The sequence below is a fragment of the Herpailurus yagouaroundi genome, unplaced genomic scaffold (genome assembly GCF_014898765.1).
Source record: "Herpailurus yagouaroundi ecotype Mexico unplaced genomic scaffold, PumYag 140, whole genome shotgun sequence".
NCBI classification, from domain to species: Eukaryota; Metazoa; Chordata; class Mammalia; order Carnivora; family Felidae; genus Herpailurus; species Herpailurus yagouaroundi.
Window position 1 is genome coordinate 12303113 of NW_024412395.1, and position 23889 is coordinate 12327001.

At 49.0% G+C, this 23889-nt stretch overlaps 1 protein-coding gene across 4 annotated transcripts in view; it reads left to right on the forward strand.

Moving 5' to 3' along the window:
* CCDC93 (CCC complex scaffolding subunit CCDC93) overlaps positions 1–22896 on the forward strand; it is a 97772-nt gene extending 74876 nt beyond the window's left edge. For all 4 annotated transcript variants that reach the window (XM_040474877.1, XM_040474878.1, XM_040474879.1 and 1 more), the window contains 6 exons: positions 718–826; positions 4516–4598; positions 7257–7294; positions 8706–8790; positions 12985–13098; positions 17835–22896. In XM_040474877.1, the coding sequence (XP_040330811.1) occupies positions 718–826; positions 4516–4598; positions 7257–7294; positions 8706–8790; positions 12985–13098; positions 17835–17888 (483 nt within the window). In that variant the 3' untranslated portion in view covers positions 17889–22896. The remainder of the gene's footprint in view (positions 1–717; positions 827–4515; positions 4599–7256; positions 7295–8705; positions 8791–12984; positions 13099–17834) is intronic.
* Positions 22897–23889: the final 993 nt, after the last annotated feature.

Sequence of the window (23889 nt, forward strand, 5' to 3'; positions counted from 1 at the left end):
CCCAGAGGTTTGTATTCCCCCAGTTCTTCGAGACACACACGTGCTGTCGTGAGCAGGGTGGGCCAGGGAGAGATGGGGTGGCACAGAAGAAGGGCAGTGCCAAGAGCCTGTTAGTCCTGGACCATGAGTGGGAGTGGAGAGCAGTGTGGGAACCCAGCCACTTCCCACTGGTACTGCCTGCCAGGCCTCGGGAGCCTAAACCCTCCCTGAGCCACACAGCACCGCTGTGCCTCCCCAGGTACAGTCAGCGGCCACTTTGGCTAACGTACCCCGAATCCATGGTAGGGAGAAAATTCTAGAAAGGTATTGGAGGAGCTTACCAACAGGCTGAGGAATTTGGAATCCATATGGAGGCAGTTCCTCATCACCTGGGAGGCCTTCCTTTCCGTACCTGTTCCGCACCTGGTGGTGGTGGAATCCACTACTCTAGAGACTTTTGGGGCCTGGAGGGACGGCTGAGGGCTCTCCACAAAAGCCTTAACTACTCAAGATTTTCCTTGCCAACCCATTAACATCGTGCCTTCTCTGGTTCTAGTTCATAGCTACACACACCTCCGTGTGTTGCAAAGTGGAGGAGAGTCCGTCAGAATCTGAGATGGGGGCCTCAGGCCACAGCAGATTTTCGGGTGTGTGGCTGTGCTCAGAAGGAGATGGGGGCAGAGAGCACGTAAGACCTTTTACCAAATAGTACTGTCTCCTTCTCCCTTTTGCCTTTAGGCTCGAAGAAATCGAGAAATAGCGATTTTGCATCGCAAGATTGATGAAGTTCCCAGCCGAGCCGAGCTAATACAGTATCAGAAGAGATTTATTGAACTCTACCGCCAGAGTAGGTGCAAACACTCCTGGTGGTGGGAGGCTCAGGAGGCGAGGGTCCTGTCCTGCGGGAGCATGGTGCAGTGTGCATCACAGTGCAGTCCGTGAAAGCCACCACCAGAAGGGGCTCCATGTCGTCACCAGGCCCACTGGGCGCTCATTCCACAAAGCTCACTGCTGAGTGACCCTTAACCCCGGGAGCAGCACTGGGGGGCTCTGCTGCCCTCTCTGTGCCCCCTCTGCTGCCCTCTCTGTGGACAGATTGAGCTAATTGAGCTCTTAGCATGATGTTTCAAACCCGCCCTCCTCCTGGTCAGCCATCTGGCTCCACTGAGCTCCCCATCCGCTTTCCAGCTTCACACGGGACAATCAGCACCCCACAATATAGCATCTCTGGATGAATCCTCACTCATTGTTCTTCTCTACAAACTTTCTTGCCTATGTGGTCCTTGATTTTGACAGCATTGTGTTCACCCAGTAATCTAGGACTGGGTGTCCCTCAGCCTGAATCAGCGAGCACAGCTCGTCAGGTCCAGGGTGGCCCTCAAATTGTCATTGCCTCTCTCCCACTGCGATAGCCATTCTGACTTGTGTCGCAGCTCAGCTGAACGACCACTAGCTGGTCTGTATACCCTTCCTTGAGTTCCTCACCCAGCTGTCTGTCATGTCACTTCTCTCTCTGCTGACCAGTCTTCAGGAGCTCCCCAGGCCGGCCTACTGAGGACAGCATCTCTCCATATTGTCTCCAGATCCTTCTCAGTCTAAGTGGCTGCCTGGAGGCCCCCTTTTCCTTCTCTAGGTTCACATTCTGGCTTCCATTGCCCACACACTACCCCTCAACACACCATGCACTTTGACATACATCTTGGGCCTTGACTCCTCTTGTTACCTGTGCCTGGGACTCCTTCTCAGCTCTGTCAGACCCAACTCAGATCTAGTCTGTAAATGGGTCCTGGACCATCACCCCTTCTTCTAGGTCCCCAGTCATGCATATGCCCTGGATACTTCCAGCTCAACAGATACAGAACCGAATTCAGCCTCCTCCATTTCCCCTCCTGTTCACTGGGATCACTGTCTAGCCAGCCTGTACCCCCAGCCCCTTAGTCTCTGACTCCGCTGCCCTTCTGGTTCTGCTTCCAAGAAATGGTCAAGTCTGTTTCTTCTGAGCCACTGCCATAGCCACCTTCTCAGCACTGCCCAGAGTCTGCACTCTTGTGTGACAGGTCTTAAACAGAAGTTGGACCATTTTACGCTCTCACTTTAAAGGCTCTAATATCCAACAGCTCCCCGTAACTTGTCAGATGATCTTCAGAATCCTAAATGCACTGGTCAGAGTCTTGCATCAGGTGGGCCAGCTGCCAGCCAGCTTCCCCTGCAGCCCCTCAGTGTCTCACCCCTCTCACGAGGGTGTCTGCGTTTTGGCCTCTGAGCTGGTCCCCAAGTCCACAACGTCACTGTCCTGCAGCTCCCACTTGGCTGGCACCATTTATTCTTCCAAAACCTACCTCAGACTTCACCTTGGGGTCCTGGCCTTTCAAACATCCGTGCTGGTCCCAGCCAAAGCAGTGTCTTGGCTTGAGTGAGGGTTACACCTTTTTTCACACCTGCCCCATCCTGATGTTTTCTGTGGTCCTCAACCATGCTTCAGCTGGTCAGAGGCAGACAGCAACACTCATAGTTAAATCTTTCCCCTTTAATTCTCTCTCTCTGCCTACTTTGCAGCTTTGAACAATAATAATATTCAATAATACCTTGCATCAGTGTATTTCAGAGTAAATTTGACACTTGTTAAAGCCCTTTTGATAGGACATTTTTACACCAAAAACATTTCCAAGCAGTTGCATCAAAATATCTGTATCATTTCCATCATTAGTATTTATCATTGTCAAATATCCACAGCCTCAACCCAGTCTCTGATCTGAATAGAGGAAAGGTGACAGGCACATCCCTGAGCAGCAAAGCTAAAAGTTGATTGATTGATTGATTGATGGCAGCGATTTTCAACTTTGACTATCCATTCTAATCACCCGGCCCTGCCTCCAGAAAAATCTCACTTAATTGGTCAGAAGATTTTATTTATTTATTTATTTATTTATTTATTTATTTATTTATTTTAACGTTTATTTATTTTTGAGACAGGGAGAGATAGAGCATGAATGGGGGAGGGTCAGAGAGAGAGGGAGACACAGAATCTGAAACAGGCTCCAGGCTCTAAGCTGTCAGCACAGCTCGAACTCACAGACTGCGAGATCATGACCTGAGCCGAACTTGGACGCTTAACCGACTGAGCCACCCAGGCGCCCCTGGTCAGGAGATTTTAAAAGCTCCCCAGGCTATTCTGTGTTTCAGCCAGGCTTAAAATCCCCTGTTCTAAAGCTCTTAGCAGGAATACTACTTTATACTGAGTAGTTCATGTAATGATTTTTATACAAATTAGACATTTCTATGTTGGAAACATTTTTAACTACTGCCTCAAAATACTTGTATCAGATTATTAACTTCTGTTTCCAGTTATGTATGGCAATATCGCCAGCCCCCACCCATTTTTGGGCTGCACAGCTTGGGGGAGAGACAGCTATCACTGGATAATAAAGTTAAAAGTTGGCTGAGTGGCTTAAAGAATCTGGTTTCAGTGTTAGTGGCAGTTGCCCAAGGAAACCACAAGTGCCCACCAGCCTGCTCTGCCTCTCTCTCCCCTCCCCCAGTCATGCTGCTCCAGAGGGAACCTGTGTTCGGGGAGCAACTGGGAAACCAGACCCCGCTGTCATCTGGCCAGTTACCTGATCAGAATCTTAGACATCAGAATCTTTGGCTATGGCTAAATTGCAGGGCTCAGTTTAGGCCCAAAGGCTGATTGTGAATCCAGGTCTTGGTATTTTGTCTCCTGCTAGAGACAAAACTCAGAGCAATGAGGAAGGCATTTAGGCTCAGAGTCACATGGGGGGACCGCCCAAGCACCCAGCCACCGAACAGGAGGAGGAACTGGGGCAGGAACCGTCCCCACCCCCTCCACCCCACTAGCCTCCCCAGTGACCTCGTCCTCTAGTGAATACGGCCCACTCCTCGTCCTGGAATTTGGTGCTTGCCTCCTAAGTCATTCTATCAGGAAGAGTAAAGATGGAGAGGTGGGCAGAGATGCAGAGGAATTTTGTAGGAAAGGATGTTGGGAGCCTGGTAAATAAGACCTCCCACCCCTTAGTCATGAGCCCACAAATGGGCAGAAAAGGCACTCTTACTGGCACGTACTGTGCCCTAGGTCAGGCATGTCGTTCACCCAGTAGGTATTCTGGAGGATCTGCTGTGGGCCCGCACCGAGCATGGGGCTACAGAAGTGAGCAGGCTGTGGCTCCTGCTCCTGAGGGTGTGGGAAGGGAGGAAGCCTCACAAACAGGAAGAGCTGGCGTGCCCTCCCACACCATGCACACCAAGCGTCCTTGCCACCGTCCCCCCAGGACCCCTCACCTGAGAAACTACCTACCCCACATGCTGGCCAGGTTCCTCTGGCCCCTCGTCCCGGCTGGGCCAGTCACAACGGCCAGCTACCATCCGCCTGCAGCGGCTCCGGACGGGCTCGACTCTGGGGCTTCTGCACAGATGCCCCGACAGGCCGCAGTCCTGGGGGTGGCCTTCCAGGAGGAGAGGGTGCTCACGGCTGTTCTGATCCGTTTTCTTACATGTGTGCTGATGTCTTTGCATCTACAGTTTCGGCTGTGCACAAAGAAACCAAGCAGTTCTTCACTTTATATAACACCCTGGATGATAAAAAGGTTTATTTGGAAAAAGAGGTAAGAATCTGTATAAAAAGAAAGTAACTTAATCAGATGAGCAAAGACCAGGGCTGTCAACCCCAGGAAGTTTGAAGGATGCAGTCAGTGTGAGCAGAAGGGGCATGCACCTCATGCCCAGTGCTGGGTTACAAAGTTAGTAACAGACACCTTGCTGCTCCTGTGGCCTGTGCCAACCTGGGACTGCTCGAGCTGTTTTGTCGTGCCCTGTGAGAAATGGGGTTCACATGGAGGGGGCCTGGGTCGGTGAGACTTTCATTTGAGTTTTAAAGGAAGGAAAGGGGGCGCCTGAGTGGCTCAGTCGGTTAAGCATCGGACTTTGGCTCAGGTCATGATGTCACAGTTTGTGGGTTCGAGCCCTGCATCAGGCTCTGTGCTGACAACCCAGAGCCTGGAGGCTGCTTGGGATTCTGTGTCTCCCTTTCTCCCTTTGCCCCTCCTCCACGTATGCTCTGTGTCTCTCTCTTTCAAAAATAAACATTAAAAACAATTTTTTTTTTTCAAAAAAAAAAGAAGGCTAGATAAAAGCATCAGCTAAATAAAATGGGGATGATGGGCTTATTACAGTATACATGAGGAATCTAGCTTTTTAATCATCAGGGGCCAACAGGAGTGAAAAGGCTCGCCATGGGCAGAGACACCCCCTCCGCATTACTCTGACACTCAGGATTCAGGGCTCCCTCACAGTGGACAAGTGATTAGAGCACGGTGTGCAGCTATGTTTAAAAAAAAGAAAAAAAAGGAACAATGTGGTCTTCGTGGTGGCAGCACAGTGGAGCAGAAAGAACACACGCTTTCCAGTCGAACTGATTTCGGTTTTAGTCTGGCCTTATTTTCCTCACCCGTAAAGAGGGCCATGCTGCCCACTTCATATGATCGTGTTGGAGACAAAACAGGAAATGACTGTGAAGTTCTTACATCTGGTGGGTCCCAGTGCATGTTAGTTCCCACCTACTGCCTCACCTCGAGGTCAACAGAATTTTTTTCCATTTCATTTTCACCTTACAAGCTGCCTTTCCTCTTTAATAAGAGCCATACTGCAGCTGCGTCTTTTTCCTGTCCCCAGATGGAGACATGTGTAATTAGTGCCACCTTCATTGGCTATTGTCAATCAAATCAGATCAATCTCTCTCTTCCTAGAGGACGCTTCTTGAGGGAGGGGAATCGAGTTCACTTTTTCTCTGTCCGGGGGTCGTACATAGTGATGGGCACATAACAGGCATTTGAGAAATGCTTGACTGTACGAGTGGAGTGCATTTGATGGGTTTTACATCAGACCCGGGAGATAGTTCTGCCACACACCTTGGCCTTGGGGTCTTTCTACCTAGTGCGGGAAAGACTTGCCAACGAACTTAGGGGCAGGCCAGAGCCTTCTTAGAAAGCCCATCACCTTCCTCCAACAGCAGTGTTTAAAGTTGGTCCATTCTTTTTTTTTTTTTTCATGTTTATTTTTGAGAGAGGGAGCATGAGTGGGGGAGGTGCAGAGAGAGAGGGAGACAAGGGATCTAAAGTAGGCTCCATGCTGACAGTAGCAAGCCTGATACGGGGCTTGAACTCATGAACCGTGAGATCATGACCTGAGCTGAAGTCAGACCCTCACCCAACTGAGCCACCCAGGTGCCCCTGGTCCATTCTTTTAAAAACTAGGAGTATGCGGCGGCTGGAAGCTTTTTAATTCCAAGCCATATTCACATAGAACTTTGCATTTGGTTAAATTGTGCCTTTTATTCCAAATCCATTAAGGCCTGTGCTATTTTAGCTTTCAAACATCCCTGGGGAGTCGCAGGGACAGGAATATCATTTCCGTGTTACTAACTGAAGTCCAAGTACAATAAATCACAAGTTGAGTTAATAACACAGCCAGAAAGAAGATCTAGGGTTCTAGACCCTGAGCTCAGAGCCTTGCCCTGGACTGCAGTATTGGGGCAGAGAGAGGGTCCTGTGCGTGTGGACTAAGGTGTTCTCCACGGGAAGGGGGCCTTGAATGATGGATTCCCACAGAGACTCTCAGAGCCGCCCAGCACCTGGCTGCATTGGGGAGCAGCAGGATGCGCGTGTCCTCACTGTGCACCCTGACTGACCCTCCGCTAAGCTGGTAGCCCTGAAAATAAAGTACAGTGTTTGGCAAGAGAGCAAGGACTGTGGCGGTAGCTGCCCCAAGAGCCTTCATGTTAGCTTAGTGTCTTCTCAGCCGGAGTTTAGGCCCTTCTGTGGCCCGTCTTCCTGCATTCCCGGAGTCCTGGGCTGTCGGAAGGTAGATGCTCTGGGAAAAACTGGGGGGCTTGAGACCGTGTTGCTCTTTTTCTCATGTCCTTTTTTTTTTTTTTTTTTAATTTTTTGAGAGAGAGACAAAGTGTGAGTGGGGGAGGGGCAGAGAGAGAGGGAGACACGGACTCTGAAGCAGGCTCCAGGCTCCGAGCTGTCAGCACAGAGCCCAACATGGGGCTCGAACCCACGAACTGGGAGATCATGACCTGAGCTGAAGTCGGACGCTTAACCGACTGAGCCACTCAGGCGCCCCTCTCATGTCCTTTTATTTCCGGAAACAAGGTGTGTTCCTCTCAGCAGCAGTGTCCAGAGACAAAACCGTGTGTGGTGGTGGGGGCGGTGCAGGGTCTTTCAACCTTTTGCTTACAGACCCCCTGCTTTCTTCCTCAGATTAGTCTGCTGAACTCAATTCATGAGAACTTCTCCCAGTAAGTACCGGCCCCCCTCCTTCCCGTCACGACCTTGGTGCCCCCTGCACTTTGTACTCCTCTCACCTTCGATTTCACAGGGGTGTGACTGAGTAAGACTGTGCTAGACATGTGGCTTTTACACTTTCCCCCTCCTGCCAAGTCCAGGCGTGTCTCAGTTCACGCAGTCTCTGCGTTCTTGCAGAACTACGGTGATGTTAGAGTGAGTTTGAAAGACACCAAGGAATATCTTGGTTTGGAAAAAGTTAACTTGCAAGTAACTTAACCGCCTCACTACCGTAATCTCTTTGTATGTCACTTTTGTCTTGTTAAGATTAGATCGATACCATTTGTTCTGGGGCACGTAGAGATGCTTTAAGATTTAGATAATGAACTAATCTGATTTTTTAAAAACATTTTTAAAACCTTATGATAGATTTTTGTTTTTAAGTCAATGTGCGTCTTCTAAGCTACTTTATTCAGATAAGAATTTTTTTTCTCCAAAAACTGTGTGGCAAGGCCTCCCTGTACCCAAGTCATACCAGCCCTTAAGCATGCCCAATGGTAGCCCCAGTGCTTGCTGTCTGTAAGCACCCTTCCTTTGCTTCCAGCACAAACCTCTCTTATCCCCTGGCAGGTGACCAGTGACTAAGATCTTAATGAATTACCAACTCTAGATTTTAAGCTTCATTTCTAATTAAAAACAAATAAAAAAAAAAAACCCACAGTTCGGTGGTAAGATTCAGCTTCAATTAGCGAGTTATAACCCTGTGGCATTTCTAAAAATGGCGCCTTCATCATCATTTCCTGATAATTGGGAGAGGCTGCAGTGTTGGAGTGTGTTTGTGATGAGCTCTGCTCTCTGTCAGCCCATCCTTTGGAAAAATTCTCAATCCTTGTGTCCGTGTGCTCTGACCCTTCTGGTGCCATTCCCAGTGCACAACAGGAAGTGAAGGACACCAGGAAAGCCACTAGTTTAGCTGCTGCTTTTAGAAACAGGACCAGGTTTCCCAACCCCAGTTTTAGGAAGATCTCAGAATATGTCTGCCAGTCTGGAGCAGTGCCTGCAAATCCCCAGATTTCTAAAAACAAAATGGAATCCATTTCCTAGGCAGTGCATGTCATTGTCAAAGTAAAAAAAGTTTTTGTTGGGAAAAAAAAAAAAGTTTTTGTTGATTTTAATGATATATTGTTTTACTTTAAGAAAATACATTATCACTTAAGAAAATTGTAGAGAAAGTGACAAAAAAGATTAATATTCAGTTAAGAGATGAAGCTAATTTTTGTGCCTTCCTCAGAGTTTAGAATCTTTAACTGCTGGGAACCTGGGTGCCTCTTGGGGCATCATCTGGGTATGGGGAGGAGTCCCTGACACCGCCCCCTTCCTCAGCATCCTGTGTGCGAGTCGTAACTCTGCTGATTTTTCTTTCAGAGCCATGGCCTCCCCTGCTACCCGGGACCAGTTTTTACGTCAGATGGAACAGATCGTAGAAGGAATTAAACAAAGTAGAATGAAGGTCAGATGGCTTTTTTCCTATAATACAACCTGGATTTCATACTGGTTTTAGAGAAGGCCCTGGGAAGAGCAGGCCTCTTCTGGTTGACCTGGGGATGTGCTCCCGATCCTGAAGACACATCTTCAGTGTCTGCAGAGTGGGTTCCCACCATACCTCTGACCCTGCAGTGGGCAGGGCCAGCTCCAAAGGCAGCTGGTGTTCCAAGGCAGCTCCTAACAGTGGCTCCTGTGGACTGAATACCCACTGTGAGCTAAGCATGGTGCTATTACTCCTAAAAGCCTTCTTAAGCAAGTAGTGTTACCCCCATTTTATAGATAAGGAAACCCACTTTCACCAGTAGGCTTCCTCTCTTACCCAGAATCTCTTCTTCACTGGATCTTTGGCCTGAGATTCTACCATTAGAGATTCATTTCTTAGGATCTTGAGAGCATTTTAGTTTTCAGAAGTCCTCTATAAAAAATGCATATAATTGTCAAACTGAATTCTAAAGTGAGAGGATATTATGCCTCAGAAATCAGAAGAGAGAAGAGGAATTGATAGGTGTTGTGGGAGTTCTAGAGATAGTTACAGAGAATCATTCAGCCTGGGGCCAGTATGGGGTTTTCATCGCTTTGTGGCTGTGCACTTGGGCCATTTTGATAGTAGTAAGGAAGATTTGATGACTGTCTGGAAACCAGATGTAGTTACAGTTTTCTACTGTGATAACCAGATGAATCCTAACTAATAGTTCCAAATCTCTTACTTTTGGTCCACTTAAAAAATGGATCACACCAGAGTGGTCCTCAGGCATGGCAGTAAAACCTTCTGGGGACTTAGGTCATCTCCTCTCATGAGCTAGGGGCAAAGTGCTCCAGTGAGCCATGCCAGAATGTAAACACATGAAGGAAAGGATACCGGTAGGACTTGTCATCATAAGAACTCACAAAAAACAGACATTCAAGCTGCCTGTAATCTCATCTCACAAGAGATGAACTAAGGGCAAAATATCTTTATATCCCTTTCCCTAGAGAAAGGATTAATCTCCCCATTAATGACTTCAATAAAATGATGTCAGTGGAGCAAAAAATAAAATTATCACTTAGTGGCAAGACTATTCAGCCACAAAAACGAAAGCAGTCATGAGAATGTACACATACCCAAGGCAAGACAGTCCCTTGATGACCTAGGGTGTAACGTAGAAGGAGGACAAAGAATCTAGCTAAGTGCAAGCCTTTCACAACCCAGATCCCAGCGTGGTGGACCTTTCCACCCTTGCCATGCTCCTCCTTGGAGAGCTGCTCTTGTCCGTAGGAAAGGACACTAGGAATTTATTGGGTTTTTTCCTTTGGCTTCCCCTTCCTATTTACCAGGAGATAAGTTGTAAAGATGTGGCGTACTGGATGGGTGGTCAGGACCATGGGCAGAGAGGGCTCTCTTTTTTCATGTCTGCATCCCCAGTGGCGAATACAGCACCTGACCGTGGTGGGCTTTTAAGAACTGTTTGCTGAGTGAATGATTTCATTCAGTTGACTCTAAAGGCAGTTCTCAGAGAGGGTTTGGGGCAAGTTTGAATATTGACTGGCACTTCAAATGCAAGAAGTCTGTCTTTGCAGAACAACATTCATTCAGATGCATTTCTTTTGATGTGTTTGAAAAACCATCGCTCTCCCTATCCATGGTGGTACCTGCCCAGAGTGTATGTGGCAGGGGAGTCGGGTCCTCCCAGAGCACGGACGTTCCCAGGCACAGAACTGGCAGGTGCAGAATATACACAGAGTAGACCATAGACCAGCAGTGCCTACAAATGATAGAGAAGGTGTTTATGGTGCATCGAAGGGTTTCTGAGTAAAGAGATAGTCACATACTGGCAGGCATTTTGACCTGATCCTGAGGAGAAGTCTCTGGATTTCTGGAACACTGAGAGCAAGTGCCCAGCGTAAGAAGGGGTTCCTGACCTAGAGTGTGAAGGGGGATAAGCAAGGCATGAGAACCATGTGCCTGGGTTAGGGGTGCTAGGACAGTGTGAAAATAAAACTCAGCCCTAAGCCAGCTCCTGATTCTGAGAGCAAAGAGGACCCTTACACTGCTTACCACCAGCACTCTAGGGCATCCAGTGTGAAGACAAAACAGTCTTTGCTGAATGGCTATTGTAAACCAAGTGACGTGCCATTCGTACAATATTTAGTCCCACATATACCTATATACACATGTAACAAAACCTGTGATCTAGGTGGTATTACCCTTATTTTGCAACTAGGGGACCTATCTTTCAAAAAGGTTAAATAACCTGCCCAGGGAAACACAACAAGTGACAGGGGTAGGATTGCTCATTCCATTTCAGGGTTGCTACACCACCTCCCATGTGGGGTCCTGGATACACTGAAATTAAATTGATTATAGGGCCATGGTTTTTTTTAATGTTTTTATTTATTTTTGAGACAAAGAGAGAGCATGAGCAAGGGAGGGGCAGAGAGAGAGGGAGATGCAGAATCTGAAGCAGGCTCCAGGCTCTGAGCTGTCAGTACAGAGCCCGATGCGGGGCTTGAACTCACGGGCTGTGAGATCATGACTTGAGCTGAAATTAGACACTCAGCCAACTGAGCCACCCAGGCACCCCTATAGGACCATGTTTATATCACTGGGATGTGGTCAGCCATGGCCAGACTTTCTGCTGGAGGACAGAGCAGGCAGGAAAGGCCTGGGGTCGATCTGCCTGCTGTGCTAGCTAGGAGGTAGGGATCCAGTGGAAAAAGTGTCTGGCAGCTGTGAGAACTGGGGTCCAGCAAGTAAGAGCAGTGGGAATTGTGGCAGGAACCATTTTCAGTTGGATGGTATCAGGAAGCCTGCCAAAAGGGAGCACGGGACACACTGGGGAAGGCGGGTTACCAGACTCCAGACCTGGGCGCAGGCATGCGACAGGTGCCCACGTGCAGACCTATAGAAAGAGGAGAGCAGGGTCTCAGGATTAGGTCACCAGGAGACTTAGGAACTGTATACATGGCCAGGAGCAGACCAGGCAGATGAATGCCCATGTGGGGTGGGCCTTCCCCCGAGCAAGGTTGGAAAGGGCTGGGGGGGGTGCACCGGGTCACACTTCACCCACGTGATCAGCCCATTGCATGGCACGGGGCTGAGTGCGGAATATGGTGCAGCCAGTTCGACGTTACCCTGTGTCAACTGTGTAATCCCTCCCAACGCGTCACTCAGAAGCGCTGTTCGGGCATCAGAAGACCAGTGAATTCATCCAGCGCGCTCTTGACCACCTGCCACCAGCCAGGCACCAGCTCACCACCATAATTTTCTGCCCAAATGTCACTTCCTCAGAGAGCGCTCCCTGACCATCCAGTCTGAGGATGCCACACATGCTCCTCTCTGTCTCCCAACCCTGTCATTCTCTTCACAGTACTGATCACGGGTGTGAATTTGCACGCGGAGCTCTGTGTAAGGTGCTTGGTTAGTGTCAGTCCTTCTAGCATGCACCCTCCGTGGGAGCAGTGACATTGCCTCGTCACCACAGCATTTAGTGCCCAGGGTGTCCACACAGTATTTGTTGAATGACAAAGCTGTTAGGTACCTTAGGAAAGTCTCTCTAACCCAAATCCAGCCTTTATTTATGAGGTCACCATCCTGGAAACAACCTTAATTGTGTGTGACTAGAAAGATGGGTGAAGTTAGCAGGGTGATCAGGAATATTGTATAGTTTTAATTGTAGGAATTGTACAATAGTGTGAGAAATACTTGTGCTAAATGAAAAGGGAACTCAGTTATTTAAATAGGAGTTTCTCAGGCTCAACACAATCAATATTTTGGACCAGGAATGACTACTCCTTGTTGTGTATGTTGTAGAATGTTTAGCAGCATCGCTGGCTCCTAGCAGCACCCCTTCCTCACAGGTGTCTGTCCCCAGACATCGCCTCATGCCCTTTGGGGGGCAAAATAGCCCATGGTTGAGAACCACCAACCTGTTTGTTGTGAAACTATAATCACACATACACACACACACACAGGAACAGTTAGTGCCCAATGATAGGAGAATTGCTGATTGAAGTAGACAAGCCTCTATGTAATATTATGCAAAGAATAAATCCCAGAAGTAATGTATAGAAGGTAAATGAAGTCCACAGACATGTTGGTAATACTCACCTTTTGGATGCTGCCAGCAGCCCTTGGTCACAATAGGCCTTTTCATCACCGTTTCCTGAAATGTTTCAACAGATGGAAAAGAAAAAGCAAGAGAACAAAATGAGAAGAGACCAGTTGAATGACCAGTACTTGGAACTGTTAGAAAAACAAAGGCTGTACTTCAAGACTGTGAAAGAGTTCAAGGAGGTAAGAGGAGGGTTGGGGAGGGCATGTAAGGCTATGGGGGCAGGGCATTGGGAATGGATTCTCTGGTTTTCCACTGGTCCGCAATAGCAGCTTGGCGCCTGATCCCAACAGTAACCCACGACATCTAGGTGGTTCAGGACTGTGTAGTTCGGGGTCCCATCTTGAGTCTCGAATTGAATGTTCCAGAGACAATGATGTCTTTATTTTCATTCCTCTGACATTTAATGAGTATATCAAACTCACAAGGAAAAGCACTATCGGCCTGCATCCAGAGTCACTTGGAAACAGCAGTTGTTCTAAATTCAGGTCTGGAATAAGACGGGGAGAGACCTTGAGAAGCCTGTGGAAAGAATGAATTTTGAGCGTGGTGGGTTTGGATTCAAGCTCTACTTTTACCACTTACCAACTGTGCACTTGGCCAGTGACTTAATAATCCCTCCAAACTCATTTCCGCGTTGCTGGATTCTGTTGGGTCAGGCGAGGGATGAAAGCATCTAGCACTCTGTCTGGCTCCTGTCGTGCCCAACACTCAAATGAATTTTGTTGGTCTCTGTCATTTCCGCCTGCATTTGGGCAGGGTTTCTCTTCATGGGTCCAGACAGAAAAGTGTTTTCCCTTTGCTTAAGAGATTTTCCAGAAAAGAGACTTCATTTTGTCACTTTCTAGGGTATCAGCCACTTCATTTTCAGGAATTCCTCCCCCCTTTCTAACCCAAATCCATGTGGTTTCAGTGAGTTTGGAAATGGCTGAATATAGAGGAGCCAGAGGTGTAGTTGTATCCTGGTGTTTGGTCTACAGAATAAAAAATATAATCTATTCATACCAATAATTTTGTTCTATATATTTTTAGACTTTTCTCTCTTCCTTCCTTTCTACCCTTTTTCCTTTTCTACTTCTCTTTTTTTTTTTTTAATGTTCATTTCTTTATTTTAAGAGAGAGAAAGTACATGTGAGTAAGCAGGGGAGGGGCAAAGAGAGAGAGAGAGAGAGAGAGAGGGAGAGAATCCCAATGCAGGACTCGATCCCAGAACCATGAGATCGTGACCTGAGCCTAAATCAAGAGTTGGACGCTTAATTGACTGAGCCACCCAGGCAACCCTCCTTCCTTTTTTTTTTTTTTTTTAAATTTAACTTTTGGGAGCCACAACCCATAGACATTTTGAAATCTTTGTACTTTCCATAAATGTTCTTCCAGCTCCTACCAGGCCCCTGGAGGTATATCAAGACCCAGTCCCTACGTCAAGGAGCTTATTTTGTGGTTGGGGGGACAGATAACAAGCTAGGAAACAGAAACCCTAGTAAACAAGTATTAACATATAAGAAGTAATTTCACTTTTTGCCAGGGGGTTGGGGGTACTAATGGAGATGGTGTGGTTAGGGAAGATCTCCCTCAGATGAAGACTTGGCCATGGGCAGAGCAGGATTGAGACCTAAGGCCAGGCAGCATGAGAGAGTGACCTGGTGGTGAGGTGCTCTTGGTAGGAGCCCCTTGTGGTTAGCAGGGGTTGGAAGGGCTAGTGAGCTAGCGGGCAAGGATCAAATAGGACCTAGAAGAGCTCTTTTTTGCCCTTGAATGCAAATAACTCACGAAGAGAAAAGGCCCAGTGGAGAGGAATTACATTTCAAATATTGTTTGCACATGTCAGCACTGCCCTTTTGACAGCAGAAACAAAAAGCAGGTAAGTTGGGGAGGATGTGTATAAGCTGTCAAAATCAAAGCAAATAAAAGCGAAATGGAAAAGCTCAGGGCTAAAGGCTTAGGATGACCTCCAAAGGAAACAGTTCCTTCAGATACATTAAGCATCAAGATTTCTGTCCTGGCCTCCTCAGGCACAGACACTCGCATGTCAGAGGGCAAGGGAGGGTCTCTCCAAGCCGGCTGAGACGCCTAGACCATCTCCTTGCTCATGCCTATTTTCTTCGGTCCAAAGCAAGTTGGAGAGATAAAGGGGAAGGAGAATATAATATGTCCTTCAGACAGCTACATATATTTCATTTAAAGGACTTACCTTTTGGGGAAAAAAATACATACTTTCTTGTTTTTCGACATTAAAACTGATAGTATGTACTCTTTTTTTTTTTTTTAATGTTTTACTTGGCAAAACTTTAAAATTAGCCATCGCATGTCAGTGTCCCCACATCTCGAACCTTTTCCATAAGCTCCTCTGAGGTAACCTGGCCCCTCTTGGGGCCCCCACAGGTTGAGGGAGAAGCGACAGTGGAGGCCGACTCCCCTCCAGTTCCCACCCCATCCCTTCAGCCAGGCTGATTCTGCTATATTACGTATTGTGGTACCGGTCAGATCTCATTGGCAATAGATGCACAGTTTGGGAAGGCAGACTTTCATCCCAGGGCAGAGTCTGGGATGATGAACCCTCTCTGTTCTGCCCTCTTTCTTTGTCTCTCCCCAACCTGCCTCGTCATCTACTCCTGGGTTCTAGATTCCCACCGTATCCTGGTCTCTGGCACTCATCACTTCGTGCAGAGCACAGTTATCATCGTCCAGAGCATGGCCCTTGGCCACATTACTACTTCCGCTTCATCGGATTTGGTTTCCTCCACATTCATCGAGCTCAGTGGTGCCCCTCGTCCTGACTCCCAGCCTCCTCTGGTATCGAGACCCCTGACCGTGTCCAAACTCCCACGGGCTTGCTCAGCTCAGCAGGGTTTGTTAACAGCAAGGCTGCCAGGAAACAGCACATACTCTGAAATCAGTTTAATGGCCAAATTGCATTAATTAACTACGTCCCTGAAGCACAGCCTCTCCTAGGGTCACCGACCCAAGATTTCAATTCTAGCCCAGCGCTGAGGAATGCAAACCATACATTTTCACGAAGCTGGCTTTGAGCGCATAATTTCGAGGGGGCTAAAGTGCCATGTCTAGCACATAGTGGGCCCCATACGGTCTTCAGTAGGAAAGAAAAAGAATCAAGGGAGGTATTTTCCCTTTTCTTCTAGAAAGAAATGCCTAAGGGACCCTTTCTGTATTTGCTTTGAACAGACAGACGGTGTCATTCTGTGGTTTCCCAAAAGGCCTCCAGTAGCTTGCATGAAACTTAATCAGGGCTCACACATACCAGGTACAGCCAGAGAGTTCAGGCACTGTCTGAGCGTTGTGTGGTCCCCAGAATTATCCCTGCTGGGGACCCTGCCACAGGAGCACTTGGATGCTTCTGAGTTGTTTTTGCCTCATTTGAAAGTTGAAGTGGGTGACAACTGAATGTATTTAGTCATTGTTTTGTTGTTTTATCTTTTTTTTATGGAAATTTTCAAAAAATACACAGAAGTAAAGAGAGTAGTTCAATAATAAATAGTATGACTACCTGCCTGTTCTTGTTCCATCCGCCCCCCCCCCCCCCCGCCACACACACGCACTCAGTCTTTGGTTGGAGGTTTCCTCCCCAAGCAAGTCTCAGTAACCCGTTTTAAAAAGGAAAACTTCGTTCTCTAGTCCAACAAATGTTACTCAACTTCTTTCTCTACCCACCCCCCGGGAAAAAGTAACTGCCTCCCCCTCCAGAAACATGTGCTCAAAAAGTGTTAGAGTACTCTGCTTCTGACAGAATAATTCAGCCTTACCCCAGGCCCAGAGCCCAGCTATTCCCCAGCTCTGAGGAGAAAAATAAGTGGAACTGGCACTTAGTAAAAAAAGGGACACTGCAGACACGAGCCACAACACTGCCGGAAAGAACAAAGGGCCTCCGGAGAGCTGAGAGCACATAGCCAGGCCCAGAAAGGTGGAAACATTGACTCTTGGGTTCTTGGATGCAGGGGGTTGAAGGGTGAAAGAATTTCTTCCCCACTAGGAGAATCCCCAGGAAGCATGGCTACTGGAGGCCTGGCCTCACTCTCAGGCCTCAGGCCTCAGCCCTCCAGCTTGTGTGTCCAGGCCCTTCCCACTACCATGTGCACCTCTCAGTTTAAACAGGGCTCCTGGTGACATGGCCAGAGGAAGGAGGGGACACTGTTTGCCAGCAGATGGAGGTATCAAGGATATCCTGAGCTGTCAAGTCCAAAGGGAACAAGAGGGAAGGAGGATGCCTAGTGAGAAGCTTTGGAACGTGTTTAAGGAAGGGGGGGATACAAAGCGATGCAGAGGTGACCTTGCACCACTGGACATCAGATTCCACACACACAGGATGGCACCTGTGACCTCCCTCAGTCATCTCCCTCAGGACGTGCAGTAATGGATTTCAGACAGCTCAGTGTTAAAAGGGGAGGTGTCCCTCGATGCATTTCTCTCACCCTGTGTTCTGTGAGTTTCTTTCTTAAAGCCAAGGATATTCTTGACCTTCACTGTTGTCAGAGTAAGAACTTTGCTGTGTGTTCTGCTTGCTGTGTGAGCTGGGTCACTCCTTCGGCAGCTGGCTCCAAGGACCTTGCCCCTTTCTTATCGTAGTGGCCCAAGATTGGAACATAAAAGTGTCTGCTTTCTGCTGCTGTCCCCTTGAGCATTTCAGTGACTTCACGAAGTCTTGCGATGACTGTGCCTAATCCTCATCCAGTTCTCAGTCTGACAGCCCAGAAGCCAATTGTCATTATAGTTGTTTTGGCACTGAATCAGGTGCACGTCTCCAGGAAGTTCCGTCGTGCTGGTGGCAGCATGCAAGGGGGCCGGTTTAGTCAGTCCGTAGCTGTCTCTCCTGGGACTGGGGGAAAGGTAGTAAGACCATCAGGTTCACGTGGGAGCTCATGTGGTCACCACCTCTCTGCATGCCGTCTCTGTTCCTTTCCAGGAGGGCCGCAAGAATGAGGTGCTGCTGTCCAAGGTGAAAGCCAAGGCCTCCTGAAAACTCCCAGACGTCATCGTATGTCATTGTTTTTTGTTTTTTGGGTTTTTTTAATGCCATATATCAACTACAGGCTGGTGAAGTGGTTCCAAACACTACAGTAGAGAGATGCACCTCAACACTCTGGGTACTTCCTTCCTCCCATTTGCTTCCGTTTCATCTCTCTGTTGCCGATGGAATCAGACAGTGTGCACCTGACGGCTTGGATAATGCCCGTCGTCCTATGAAGAAATGTGGGCAGTATTTGTTCTGTGTCGGTTCAACTTTTGTTTCTCCAGTAACATTGCACATATGAAGGTACCTGTATCTGTATGGACTCTCTGAATAAAAAGGAATTCGTTTGTTCAGCAAATGTTAATTGAGCAAGCAGTGAGAAGTAAACCCTGAGGGAAACAGACGTGTAAAACACAGGCCCTGCAGCTCGGGCCCCAGCAAGGAGCCTGGGGAGCAACCATAGCCCGCTGGACCCCAGAGCTTGGTCGGCTGAGATTTTTTTTTTTTTTTAGTAAACAAAGGCTTTTAGCTGAATGACCAGCCCATGTGAGTGGTGGTCTTGTAGGCCCTTCACTTACCTGTGTGCCTTTTGTTCCTGCCCCCCTCCCCCAGATGCCAGCCAGCGGTCGTAATGGTGTAGCAACAAGAACGAGAGCTCAGTGGCCGCCGCTGCTTCTGTTCTTACACAGTACTCAAGTTTACTTCACCAAAAATTGCAAACAGGGGCCTCACACTGAGGACACCTAAATAAGTATGACACCTTCAGACCCTGTTTCTCTCTTGAGTCACGGCCAGATGTGGCTGGTCTTGTACACCCCCCTCATTAAGAGCACATTCCGTGTGCGCCACATCTGGGCAGATCATGGGCGGAGCACAGAGGTGAGAGACACACCATTCACTGAAGTCCAGGGCAGCATGTGATAGATCCCAGAGCGACTGGCCATGAAGAGAAACCAGAGGGCGCTGGACGAGGCAGAGCAGTGAGGTGTGCAGAGATCCGGGAGGCTTCGTGGAGGAGGCAGGACGTGGGCTAGGTCTGAACGGAGAGTTGCATGTTAATAGGCAGAGACAGGTGGGAAGGTCAATTTGGATAAAGTACAACTATAGTTAAAAACACGAGAGGGCGCAGGGGGAGTACAAGTGTGTTTGTTGGGAAAGGAGTGGATAGGCCCGTCTCTGCAGGAAAGGCAGGCTGGGATCAGCTTTTGGGGGCCCTTGAAGGAAGGCAGAGTGGTGGACTGGACCCTCTGAAAACGAGCAGTCCAAACCAGACACGGAGCTCCGCCTGCCCTGGCTGCCCGGGGTCTGGCAGCTCAGTCGTGTTCCGTTAACCCCCGTGTGAGGTTTGCTTCATTCCGCATAAACCTTGCACCCGTACTCATCAGCAGGTTTGGACCATGAAACAGAAAATCTTAACACGTGTCAGGCAGGTAGGGCATTCGGGGCAGCCTCAGGAACACCATGTTTTAGTTCCCTAATGTATTCATTAAGCAGATGTGATGTGGACAGCCTGAACGCTCTCGCGCTGGGTGAACAACACCTGTTGGTGTCTGCACCAGGGCAGCGAGGCCTGTGTGATGAGACTGGAGCAACACTGTGTGATCTGAAGCTGCCCTGTGCCGAGTGTGCTCTTCCCAGGCCGTGTCTGTCTCCCTCCGGCTGCTCCCTCGGCCATGGTCATCTGCAGATTGATTTTTGCAAGGGCCCCGTGAAGCTGAAGCAAGTGACACAGCCAGAAAGCAGGTGGCTCTCTGAGGACAGGGGAGGGAGACGGCAATTTGACTGCACATTGTTTTAGGTTCAGGGAAACATGCGTGTTTTCTTGTCGAGAAGCTCGTAGACCCATCCCTGACAACGCAGGAGCAGTTATGAGATGATGTGTGCAAAGGTGATGGGAGGAGGAGTGGGTGGTATTCTGGGGTTCGTTCGCCCGCCTCTCTGCTGTTGGGGAACGTATGGCATGACTAATCCAAAGCAACTAATAATGCTTTTTAAAAGCGAGGGTGTGTATTGGGCTATGTTTCCAAAAAGTTTCATTTGATTGTGTTTTGGTATAGGGGGGTATCAGAAGATCTGTTTTCCCCTTTTAATTCTACAAGACCTAATACAGGTTAGTTCCTATTCCTTGGATGCTTCTGGAGTTAGACCACAGGAGCCAGTCTCGAGAACTCCATGTTTGCCACAGATGACCCACAAAGTGCTAATTGTCTTTGTGAGTAATTAGGACACTTAAGCGTGCCTTACAGCCAGGCCTTACAGGTTCAAGTGATGCCCGAGGCCCCCTTCATTTCAGAAGCAACTCAGGGGAGTTCCTCCCAGGACATCTTATGTGCAGAGTATGGCCTAAGCCCACAGACTGTTCTGGAATTTAAAAAAAAAAAAAAAAAAAAGCAGCACGGACACATCCTTAAGTTACTTTTATGAAATGAGGAATGAGGTTTCCCCAGGAAGCATTGAGTTGTCCCTGTTCAGCCAGAGCAGTGAGCTTGCTAACCTGGCAGCCTTCCCGGGGCTGGCCCCCGGGTGCCCCGACCTTCTCCGCCAGCCTCTGGGTCAGGGGCTGCCCTCTCCCACATGTATCACACGGAGTGCACGGGGCTGCCTTGGTTTAAACCCCAAGCAGAGCTGCTGAGCAGTCCAGACTGGAGGACCACAAGGCATCATATCTCTTGTCCTTGGCCCGGATTCGGTCTCAGGGGTCAACTAATTACACTTAGAGGGAGGTGCCAAATGTTAGAGAATGCTGCCCAGACTCCACAGGAGGGTCTGTTTCCGTTTTGAACAGAGAGGGCAAATTCTAAGTTAGGCCTAAGTCCTTGATAGAGCCTCAGGTGTACATTTGTAACTAGGTCCTGGTCCGTTGCCCATATCCTGCAGGTACCCAGGTCCTGCCACTGTCTCCGGAGTCTGGCAGCAGGCCTGGAAGGCAGAGGGGCTGGTACCGAGAGCAGGCCCCTCTCAGGCCGAGGAAGCGCTCTCTGACCAACGGCGTAGCTCTTGGGACCTCCCGAAACCAGGAGCAGAGGATAGGGAAGGCCTCAGGCAGCCCTCTACTACCTCACCAAGCACCGTCCCCAGGACCTCAGGCTGAATATTGATGGCCCCGACCACATCTGCAGGGACCAAAGCAGACCTGCTGGAAAAGGCACTTTGGGCAGCAAGCAGTGGCCTATAAACCTGTGCCGCCTCAATTCCCGTCACCTGGGCATGGCCTTGTCCTGCCCTCTGTGCAGGTGACTGACGATCAGTGCACAAGGGAAGTAGACGTTCTAGCAGTAAGCTTTAAGGGTTACTTTGACTGGGCCTGAGAGGCAGAGTTGGCTTGAATATGCTTTGAGGAAGAACATTAAGGAAGCACTTTATGATTTACTTGTGGCCGGTGTTGGCTTCAAGGCACAGCAGTGCAGTGAAGAACCCCAGCAGGGTGAGGTGCCCGTCTTCTGTCCGTGTGGCTGGGCACAAGTCGGGGGGTGCCCTATGTGAAGCATCTTCAGAGCCCCCCAGGCCTTGTCTTAGTCCTTTTCCCCAAGTCCAGAGCATTTCTTCTAAAGCACATGGCGGCAGGCCAAAAACACTGTGTACAAAATCATGTTGTCACGGTCCCCAGTCTTCTCATGAGAAATGTGTAAAAGCATTGGGGGGATCTAGTAGCCGATCTGTGGCTCATTTGACAATGTGGGGAATACTCTGGGTTTTCCACATCAGCCTTACGTCAGTTACTCAAAGGCGCCAAGCTCACGACCTGCCCGTGGCTCTTGTCCTTGCTGTTGCCTCTGCCTGGACCGCCATCCACCCAAGATCGCGGGCAGTGGCTTTCCCTGACGGCCCCATCCTCCTCAGACCCGCTCATTGTCGGCCTGCAGCCCTGACCACGTTCTGCCCTCTCCCCTGCCATCTGTCGTGGTGGCACTGTTTGATCTCTCAGTCCTTTGCCGAGTCTGTTGCCTTCCGCCCAGAGTGGAAAAGCAGTGAAAGCAGGGACCTTGGAGTCTCCCCAGAACCTGGCTTGGGCGAATGGCCAGGAAATCCTGGTCAGATAAAAGAGCTTCTCTAAATTGTGACTTTGCATCCCTGTATTAGCAGAGTTCAGACGGAAACTTCATCTGATTTACGCTTAGTTTGAGTACAGGGAGGCCATTTGATTCAGCACCTTGAGAGGATCTCTCAGAGTGTGTTTGTCATAGTCTAGCCTCGAAGCTGGGAATGACAGGGGTGTCAGGGTTTCAAACCTTTCAGAGGAATTGCCTTTCACATGTTTTCTCCCCCCATACGGTGGGAGGGAAATAGAGGGAACATAGTAATTTGAGAGATCAGATCACGAGTAGGCTTGGCTCACGGTATGTCATGAACCTAAAGGTAACTTGACTGGTTGAAATGACTCAGCCGCATGAAGCCAACAAGTGGGGCACAGCGCTGGGATGCCATGTTGGCAGAAGTAGCAGCCGCACAGCGTCCGTGGAGGGCAGCTGACGGTATCTATGGCAAGTGCCAACGCACACACTCTTTGAGCCAGCGATGCTGCTTCTAGGAGTGTTTCCTACGTACAAGGATTTTCACCGCAGCATTGTTTGGAATAGCAAAAAGTCGGAAACTGCCACCAACATAGGGCAATGGTTAAATAAAGTATGGTGAATCCACACAGTGGGGTGTTCGGTTTATAAGAACAGAGTCGCTCTGTATGTACTGCCATGGGATGATCCCTAAGGTGCCTGGTCAAGTGGGGGAAAGGGGGCTCTTGGTGTGCTAGTGTTTGTTTTTGGAAGGAGGAAGAGGATGGAGAAAAATGTGTGTTGATGGGTGTATATGCGTGTGTGCGCGCGCACACATATATCATGCACACCTGCTCGCATATGCCTCGAATATCTCTGGGAGGGTGCACGCGAACCTGTCAGCCTTGCTTGCCTCTGGGGAGAGGGGTGGGAATGACTTTTCACTGTATACCTTTTGTACCTTTGGAATTTTATACCATGTACATGTATTATCTATTCAAAAAAATAAAGTTTTTAAATTTTAATTTGATTTCATTTTCTACAAAATAGCAACATGACAGAAGATTCTTGTTGGGTAAATCTGCTCTCCTTAGGAATTTAAAACCCTAGCCCAAAGTAATTAATCTCTCATATTCTTGGGTCTTGGGGGAAATAGGGAAGCAAGAAGGGAGCTACCTTCTAGGTAGGACAGCTCTAGGGAGATGGTTCTACTCCAGGTGTGTGTGTGCGTTGGGTGATGGGGAGGGGACACGAACAGGGAAATGGGACCATGAAGTGGCTGTACCCTGGGAACAGGCCAGGGTGGCTGGAGGATTGCTTCTCTCTCATGAGGGTCACGGCACAGCCCCGTTCCTCTGGCTCTTGGGGTGCGAAAGATGGAGATAGCATCCATGAGTCATGGCCCAAGGGAGCCGTGCCTGCCCCCCATGGAGACCTGCTGTCGGTGGGCTTTTCCTCACCCCTCTCTCTGGCAGAACTGATTGTGTCCAGCCCCAGGGGAGGAGTCATGATGGCCATTCTCAAATAGACTGTTTCTGTTGGCCAAGAATTTGTTTGCGATGGGCATCTAAGCCCATTTTGGCCCCATCATGCTTAGGGAGGGGAGCTTCCTGCTTGGTGGTCAGATGCATTCGGAGAGCTCGCGTTCTTGCACGTTGTCGGGGAAGGACGAGGTGTCTAGAGCAACCTGGGCCATCTTGAGACCGTGAGGAGAGAGAACCCCCACGAACTGAGCTTGGCAGATGGAACAAGCCGGACTTCCTGAAGGCACGGCAGGCCTCTGAACCAACCTGGGGACCCCACACCCCCATACTTCGGGTTCCATGAGAAAAATAAGTCCCATTCAACCAACAAATAGTTGAACTTCGACTGGGTCAGGCCCTGGGAATGCAGCAGTGGACAGAGCAGATGAAAGAACGTGCCTTCACTACCCTCCCGTGGGGGAGCCGCGCAAGGAGCGCAAACCGGGTAGGCCGTACGGCATTACTGCCTCAGCATGCTGACTGCTGAGCCGAAGG